This window comes from Salarias fasciatus, chromosome 13 (assembly GCF_902148845.1).
Source record: "Salarias fasciatus chromosome 13, fSalaFa1.1, whole genome shotgun sequence".
Classification (NCBI taxonomy): Eukaryota; Metazoa; Chordata; class Actinopteri; order Blenniiformes; family Blenniidae; genus Salarias; species Salarias fasciatus.
In genome coordinates, this window is record NC_043757.1 from 27,420,656 (window position 1) to 27,429,869 (window position 9,214).

The 9,214-nt window shown below is 48.4% G+C and overlaps 1 protein-coding gene across 2 annotated transcripts; it reads right to left on the reverse strand.

The window, feature by feature from the left end:
• Positions 1-2,119: 2,119 nt before the first annotated feature.
• Positions 2,120-5,844, reverse strand: LOC115399610 (E3 ubiquitin-protein ligase TRIM21-like). 2 transcript variants are annotated; one of them, XM_030107104.1, is made up of 3 exons: positions 5,745-5,844; positions 3,468-4,637; positions 2,120-2,349 (listed from the first exon to the last, which is right to left on the reverse strand). In XM_030107104.1, exons 2-3 carry the CDS (start codon positions 4,626-4,628, stop codon positions 2,128-2,130), a joined length of 1,383 nt encoding a protein of 460 aa, XP_029962964.1. In that variant the 5' UTR covers positions 4,629-4,637; positions 5,745-5,844; the 3' UTR covers positions 2,120-2,127. The 2 variants fall into 2 exon arrangements, with proteins under 2 accessions (XP_029962964.1, XP_029962963.1); XM_030107103.1 differs by having other exon boundaries at positions 2,211-4,637.
• Positions 5,845-9,214: the final 3,370 nt, after the last annotated feature.

Consider the following 9,214-nt stretch of genomic DNA (forward strand, 5'->3'; position numbering starts at 1 on the left):
ATGGTGCCTCCACCTCAGAATCAAGTGCTCCTGATGGTGCCTCCACCTTAGAAAAAGCACTCCTGATGGTGCCCCTACCTTAGAATAAAGCGCTCCTGATGGTGCCTCCACCTCAGAATCAAGCGCTCCTGATGGTGCCTCCACCTTAGAATCAAGCACTCCTGATGGTGCCTCCATCTTAGAATGAGCACTCCTGATGGTGCCTCCACCTCAGAATCAACACTCCTGATGGTGCCTCCACCTCAGGTACATGCTCATGAGACGAAGCAGAACTTTACCCCAACATGTGGGCTGCACTGAGAACCTCTGCCGCTCTTCCTGTTCCAGTGGCCCCTGCTGAAAGAAGCTTGATGTTTGATTTTGTGTCATTTATACTTCATCTTAGCTTTTCAAATTGTGTTTCATACATCCATTGTTTTTGCATTTATTTATCAATTAATCAATCAATTTATTTTTGTATAGCCCAGTATCACAACAACAGTTGCCTCAGAGGGCTTCAAGATGTTACATTGGCTGGTAAAAATAAAAACAGTGAATAAGCATAATGTTAATATGTCAAATTCACAGTAACGAGACAAAACGAAGCAACCACCGCCATAGACCCTCACATCCGGAAAGAAAAAACTCCAAAAACCCAGTGGGAAAAGAAGAAATCTTGGGGAGAACCAAGATTTCTTCTATCTAGAATTTATTATCTTGTTGACTATGCTCATTGAGAACTTGCTTTTTGAAAATAAACAAATTGTCAAAGACAAAGCTACCAAGTTCCTTGCGAGTATACAGTTTCCCCTGTTGATGCTAGGTGGGTGCCACCTAAAACCTTGCCTAGGGTGTCGGAATGGTCAAGGCTGGCCCTGGTGAACAAGATCAAAAGACAAATGGGAACAGGCATCAGTACATATTCATCTGTCTTCACTCAACCCACTTCCCGAGGTGGTCTGGCATGCTATTGATTGCATCGGCCTAGTCATGGGAACAATGCACGTCTTGAACGCACTTGAGGAAAGCAGCGTACCCAGAAAATATGTCATTCTCAGTGGTGTCTGGTGGAAATTTTCTTTGGTGGGGTACTTCATCATTCTTCAATTTCAGCCGATATTCTGAGAGTAAACCAGACAGTGATGGACAGTATGAAATTCATTGACTGCAATTCATGTTGCTCATCAGTGATTGGTGGAATTGTTGCTAAACCTGCCCCATAAAGCCAGCCACCACCCCCGACAGAGTTGCTGTTCGTGCCAGCTGTGTGTATCAGCTGGTTAAACATGTTGTTCTTCCCGGTGTCTTGGTTTGGATTCTTCTGCGGGTGTAGCAGCAGCTGGGATCCTCAGGTTTACACCGTTGTCAGTGTGGTCTTGCTAGACTCAGATACTTGTCTTCTGCTCCCTTTCATCTCGTCTGGATCTGGAAGAAACCACTGGGCTATGTGCCTGTGACCAGCCGTAGGCTGCCAGACTGGGTTTATTCAATTCAGTTTGAATCTCTGTCTCTCTTCTGTGTATGTACTGTAGTTTGTGTGTCGGTCTAACAAGTTGTTAGTCAACTTTGTTTAGTTTTTCTTTGTTTCTTGTTCCTTTCATAGTGTTGTTTAGGCCAACTGCCACTTGATTATTAAGGAGGAAGAGAGAAAATTCAGGTGTTCAAGGGAAAGTGATGTGAACGATAGGAGGAAGGTGGTGAGACATATCCAGCAGAACATGAGAGAAGACTTATCAAGAATAAGAACAATCGGCTGTTACAGAACACCAACAGAGGGCTGGACGATCTGTGGACAGGGCTGCTCAACTCAGTCTGTTTTTCAATAGATTTGACACCAGGGGCACTGACTTTATTTTAATCTAACAGTTTTGTTTCAGTGTTTTATTTGTAGATGAATCATTCGACTAATTTAAAAGGAAGAGAGGGAAAAACAAATCTTGGTCCTTTTTTGAAACACTTGGATCCAATGTGACTGGATTTGTTTTCTCATGTGGATGAGACCAGTATCTTTAGTTCAGGAGGCTATAGATGCTGTTTTGTGCAAAAGCTATTTGGTTGTGAATAATTGTTTTATAAACGTGACAATTATTATTCATTAACTATTTTGGGGGGAAAAAACCAGTGAAACATCTGCATCATTTCATGTCTTTATTGAAAACATCCATTAAACATTCTCACAGCTGCTGGAAGAAATAAATGAACTTTCAGGTTAATGAGTCTAAAACATGTTACTTTGAGTTCAGATGAAAGATTGATCCAAACTGAAAAACAACTGTGACCAAGAAAAACACCAAACACAAGAAACATCTGCTGATGTGAAGGAAGCATCATAAGAAGAAGATCTGTGAAGAATTGTTGAGCTGCATGAAGCTGGAAGAAGACACAAAGTCATCTGAGAGATTTGAGACATTTACCAGTCCACAGTGAGACAAATGATCAAGCTGCTAGTTCCTACAACAGCCCCTGAACTTCTGCTGCAGAAAGAGGTGGAGAAGATGGATGGATGGTGTTTGTCACGTGGATTGTATTCAGTCCTTCTTATTCTCCTTCCTTCTTCCTTTTCATTTCTCACCCTGCCACAGAGCTAAAAGGCTTCAGGAATGATTTGAGGAACACAACAACCACTTTGAAAAGTTGACTTGGCCTCTGAATTCCCCACATCTCAGTCCGTGGACAAACAAGTCTGATCCAAGAAGCTAACAGCTCACAAGTCAAAGGAGTCAAAGAACCTGCTGCTCCATCCTGGCGCCAGGTAAACCAGCAGGTCTTCAGAGGTGTAGAGGAATCCATGTCTCAGTGGGTCAGGGCAGCTTCAGCACTTCATATTAGGAAAGTGGACATCATGACTGATTGGTCTGGATTCATTCAAAAAATGGTCCAATAATCAAAGACTGAAGAGAAGAATGTGAGTTTAGTGCAGACTGAACATCTGGATTTGATCCAATCAATCAGAGTCAATCTTTTACTTTCCAACAATCTCATCAATTGTTGGTGAATCTTCCTCATCAGACAGTTTGATTGACAGGACAGATGATCAGAGGAGCAGAGTTTTTACCACCATCATTAAGACAGGGACTGAAGAATGGGAGGAGTTTGTCAGTGAAGCAGCAGCCAGTGAAGGAGTAGATCAGAGCTGCAGCAGCTACATCATAAAAAGAGACCAGACCCTCCTTATAATCCACAAACACCCCCACCTTCTCAGGAACAGAACTCAGAGACAGATCAAGGAGATCGTTCTCACAGGCTGAGTACTGATTTCCATTTCTCAGCCATATTGTCCAGAAACCTTGATCAGGGCTTGCTGTGAACATTCCCTTCCTGTTGATGGACTCTTTGCTCACTCCTAAAGTCCATTTAGTCTTTCCTTTAACCTGAACCTCAAAGTAAAATTTACCTGAAGAGAAACTCTGTTTTCCTAAAACACACCCACAATAATCAAATCTCTCTGGGTTGTCTGGGAGCTTCTTCTTCACATCACCGTGACTCACTTGTTTTCCATCATCAGACAGGATGAGATCAGGATGAGCTGTATCAGGATCAAGAGTCACATCCACTGCACACTGCTTCTTCTTCATCAGATCAGCCTCAAACAGTTTCTTCTCCATCTCTTTGCTGAGAGTCTCCCCCAGCTGAGCCACAGCTCTCACCACAGTCCCCTCATATGATGATGGACGGACGCTGACCTGTGTCCAGTCCTTGGTGGGTGGAGCAGCTTTCAGGGAGGAGAAGCCTTGGAGGAGGTGGAGGTGGTCTTCAGAGAGGAAGAGCTGCTCCACCTCTGAGCTCCTCTTCATCAGCTCACAGATCTCCTCTTCCAGATCTCTGATGAGACCTTCAGCCTGTTTCTTTCTGGCTTCCTCTTCCTCCTCCATCCTCTCCATCAGCTGCTTCAGGCCTCTCTCAACACACTCCTTCAGAGCAGTGAACACCTCAACACCTTCTGCTTTCTCTCTGTCTGCAGCAGCTTTACTCCTCTTCACACACTTTCTGATCTGCTTGATCTTCACTCGTCTCTCCTGGATCATCTGCTGCATCTCAGCCTCTGTCTTCCTCAGTTCCTTCTTCTTTCCTTCAGCTTCTTCACTCAGAGGAACAAACTCATGATTCCTGTGCTCTAAAACAGTGCACATCATGCAGACACATGTCTGCTCTCTCTGACAGAACAGCTCCAGAGGTTTATGGTGCTTCAGACACATCCTGCTTTCCAGGTTCTCCACAGGCTCCATCAGCTGATGTTTCTTCAGGACTGACACTGTCAGATGAGGCTCCAGATGAGTCTGACAGTAGGAGACCAGGCACTCCAGGCAGGACTTGAGGGCCTTCACTTTGGTTCCAGTGCAGACGTCACAGGGAACTTCTCCTGGTTTGGTAGCTTGTTGCTCTGAGCTGCTGCTGGCTTTGAGTTCAGCTTCATGTCTGAAATGAGAAACCATCTCAGAGAGCAAAGTGTTGACGTTGAGTTCAGGTCTTCTTCTGAACTGTTTGTTACACAGGGGACAGTCACAGATGACCTTGGTGTTCCAGTGCTGAGTGATGCACTTGTTGCAGAAGTTGTGTCCACATGGTGTGGAGACTGGATCAGTGAACACTTCCAGACAGATGGAGCACAGAAACTGATCTTCAGAGCGCAGATTGCTGGCAGCAGACATCTTCACACACTGAGGACAACATTGATTGAAGAGACTGTTAAATACTTTGATTGTCAACAATTCCACTGTTTCACATGACTTCATCTGACTGGAGTCAATCACTGATCTCTACACATACTGGATGGTACATTAATGTTAGGCTGGGAGCTGAAGCTGCAGGTCATTGTTCACACTGTTGACATTTCTAAGATCAAACTGACCAGAAACTCAGAGAATCTGTTGGTCCAGTTATAGATATGTAAGTTTAAATGGTCTGAACTTGATCTGTTTTCAGACTGAACTCTAAAACGTTCTATTTTATCTCCAACACATATTTTATTGGTAAATAATCATGCTTTTCCCTCTTTAAAGCGCCACTAAGGAACTTTTCAACCTTAATAAAACATTTTAATATCTTTTGTGATGATACATCAACTTAAACTAGTTGAATGACCCCTCTGTCACGGCCTGAGGGCGTCAGTATTGCTTTCACTTGGACTAAGCAGCTGTGAGGAGGGTGGTAGGAACCCTGCACACTAAAAAACTCCAAATGTGCGGACTGCTTTACGGCATGTGTCACATCGTGATATAGCATTGTTTAGCCACCATTAGATTCATTACCTCATCGCTATCCATCCTTCACACAGCCACTGGAGACAAATGTAGGCGAGTTCAGTCTGACAGCATGCCACCGGGAGCAGCATTTTACAACGCCACGCACTAGGCCTCATGGGAACTTTAGTATTCCTTCAGGCAAAACACTACCGCTTTTGTCCACTGGCGCCGCCAAAATCAACGAAAACTGAAAGTTCCTTAGTGTCACTTTAAATCCAACTGTCAGGTGTCGTTCAGAGTCCATTTTGCTGTAAAAATCATGTCTAATAAATTATGTCAATAAAGAGGTAGAAAGGTTTTCTTAAGTTTAAACTTAATTTCTTCAAATATTCGTCCAAAACATCATCTCTGTTCATTTGCTGTATTTTGTTCATCATCATCATTCACAGCTTACATACATATATCAGTTTTAGTCACTCACGCCCTGAACAGGAGGTGAAAAGTGGACCTGTCTGGACAAAAGAGGACGTTTGTTCTCCTTCTTCATCAGTTTCCTGAGAGTCAGTGATCAGCTGTACTCACCAGTATTAGAGTCAGTGTCTGTGAAAGTCCAGATGAACTCAGGTTAGATTTCTTACAGAGAAACTCAGAGACATGTCTAAACTGCAGCTCTGACTTTAACTTTCTCTTCCTCATTCTGACTTGGATTTCCAGTCCGTCCTCCTCTGACTGACAGAAGGAAGTGTCTGCAGCAGGGAGGCGTCTTAAACACACAGGACTCCGGCCCTCAAGGACCAGAGCCAACCGTCCCTGCTGGACATTTGGCTTTCTGGTGCAATTTGTGGAAAAAGTCAAAAGTCCCTCCCCTGCCTGCCACCTTAAAGTGGTGGGGGGTTTGAGTGCCCACATGATCCCAGAAGCTATGTTGTCGGGGGTTTTGTGCCCCTGGTAGGTTCTTCCATGGCGAACAGGTCCTGGGTGATGGGCCAGACCAAGGGCAGGTCAACAGCCCTTATGAAGGAGTTACAATCAAGGCCCGTGACGTCACCCGGTATGGCGCTGCCGGGGCCCCACCCTGGAGGCAGGCCTGAGGTTGGGGCTCACAAGTGAGTGCCTGGTGGCCGGGTCTTTGTACATGGGGCCCGGCCGGGCTCAGCTTGAAGGGGTGAGGTGGGCCAGCCCACCCGCAGAGGGAACCGTAGGGGCCGGGTGCAGTGTGGATTGGGTGGCAGGCAATGGCAGGGTGCCCGGCGCCCCGATCCTCAGACACAGAGACTGGCTCTAGGGACATGGAATGTCACCTCGCTGGAGGGGGAGGGTGAAGGAGCCTGAGCTTGTGAGGGAGGTTGAGAGGTACCGGCTTGATATAGTCGGGCTCACCTCCACACACAGCCGAGGCTCTGGAACCCAATCTCGAGAAGGGCTGGACTCTTCACTTCTCTGGTGTTGCCCTCGGTGAGAGGCGGCGGGCTGTTGTGGGTTTGCTTATAGCCCCACAGCTCAGCCGCCATGTGTTGGAGTTCACCCCAGTGAACGAGAGGGTCACATCTCTGCGCCTTCGGGTCAGGGACAGGTGCCTCACTGTTGTCTCGGCTTACGGGCCGAACAGCAGTGTAGAGTACCCGGCCTTCTTGGAGTCCCTGGGAGGGGTGCTGGACAATGCTCCATCTGGGGACTCCATTGTTCTACTGTTGTTCAATGCCCACGTGGGCAGCCACAGTGAGACATGGAGGGGGGTGACTGGGATGCATCGCATCCCTGATCTGACCCCGAGTGGTGCTCTGTTATTGGACTTCAGTGCGAACCACAGCTTGTCCATAAGGAACACCATGTTTGAGCACAGGGGTGTCCATAAGTGCACTTGGCACCAGGACACCCTAGGTCAGAGGTCGATGATCAACTTTATTGTTGTGTCATCTGACCTCCAGATCTGGACACTCGGGTGAAGGGAGGGCAGAGCTGTTGACCGATCACCACCTGGTGGTGAGTTGGATTCCCTGGCGGAGGAGGAAACCGGACAGACTTGGCAGACCCAAACGTATTGTGAGGGTCTATTGGGAACATCTGGTGTAACCCTCTGTCAGCAGGGTTTTCAACTCCCACCTCCGGGAGACCGTCTCTTGTATCCCGAGGGAGGCTGGGGACATTGAGTCTGAGTGGACCATGTTCTCCACCTCCACTGTCGAAGCAGCTGCTCGGAGCTGTGGTCGTAAGGTCTCCGGTGCCTGTCGTGGCGGCAACCCCCGAACCCGGTTGTGGACACCGGAAGTAAGGGCTGTCGTCAAGCTGAAGAAGGAGTCCTATCGAGCCTTGTTGGCTCGTGTGACTCCAGAAGTGGCTGACAGGTACTGGCAGGTCAAGCGAACTGCAGTACGAGCTGCTGGTTTGGCAAAAACTTGGGTCTGGGAGGAGTTCAGGGAGGCCATGGAGGAGGACTGTCGGTCGGCCTCGAAGAAATTCTGGCAAACCGTCCGGCGCCTCAGGATGGGAAAGCAGATCTCCACTAACAATGTTTACAGTGGAGGAGTGGAGCTGCTGACCTCAACTGGGGATATTTTTGGACGGTGGAAGGAATACTTTGAGGACCTCCTCAATTCAGTCACCACGTTATCTGTGGAGGAAGCAGAGGCTGAGGTCTCACAGGTGGACTCGTCCATCACCCAAGCCGAAGTCACCGTGGTGGTTGGTAAGCTCCTCGGTGGCAAGGCACCAGGGATGGATGAGATTCTCCCTGAGTACCTTAAGTCTCTGGATATGCAGGGACTGTCTTGGTTGACACGTCTCTGCAACATCACATGGCGGTTGGGAAAGGTGCCTCTGGATTGGAAGACTGGGGTGGTGGTTCCCCTTTTTAAAAAGGGGGACTGGAGGATGTGCTCCAACTATAGGGGTATCACACTCCTTAGCCTCCCTGGGAAAGTCTGCTCCAGGGTACTGGAGAGGAGGATTCGACCGACAGTCGAACCTAGGATTCAGGAGGAACAATGCGGTTTTTGTCCTGGTCGCAGAACACTGGACTACGCTCTATACCCTCCATAGGGTGCTCCAGGGCTCGTGGGAGTTTGCCCAACCAGTTCACATGTGTTTTGTGAACTTGGAGAAGGCATTGGACCATGTCCCTCATGGTGTCCTGTTGGGGGGTGCTTCAGAAATACGGAGTCCAGGGCTCCTTGTTAAGGGCCGTCCAGTCTCTGTATGACCAGAGTAGGAGTCTGGTCCACATTGCCGGCAAAAAGTCGGACCTGTTCCCAGTGCATGTTTGACTCCGGCAGGGCTGCCCTTTGTCACCGGTTCTGTTCGTAATCTATGTTTATAATCTTTGCGGACAGAATTTCTAGGTGCAGCCAGGGGCCGAAGGGGGTCCGGTTCAGGGACCACAGGATTTATCTCTGCTTTTTGCAGATGATGTTGTCCTGTTGGCTTCATCGAACCCGGACCTACAGCATGCACTGGGGCGGTTCACAGCCAAGAGTGAAGCGACAGGGATGAGGATCAGCACCTCCAAATCCGAGGCCATGTTCCGGAAGAAGCTTGCTTGCCCTCTCCAGCTTGGTGGCGAGACTCTGGCCCAAGTGGAGGAGTTTAAGTAACTTGGGGTCTTGTGCACGAGTGGGGGACGGATGGAGCGTGAGATTGACAGGCGGATCGGTACAGAGTCTGCAGTGATGCGATCGTTGTATCGGTCTGTTGTGGTGAAGAAGGAGCTGAGCCGAAAGGCGAAGCTCTCGATTTACCGGTCAATCTACGTTCCCACCCTCATCTATGGTCATGAGCTTTGGGTCATGACCGAAAGGACAAGATCCCGGATACAAGCAGCTGAAATGAGCTTCCTCCGTAGGGTGGCTGGGCGCTCCCTTAGAGATAGGGTGAGGAGCTCAGTCACCAGGGAGGTGCTCGGAGTAGAGCTGCTACTCCTCCATATCGAGAGGAACTAGCTGAGGTGGCTCGGGCACCTCTTTAGGATGCCTCCTGAACGCCTCCCTAGGGAGGTGTTCCAGGCATGTCCCACTAGGAGGAGACCCCGGGGAAGACCTCGGACACGCTGGAGAGAC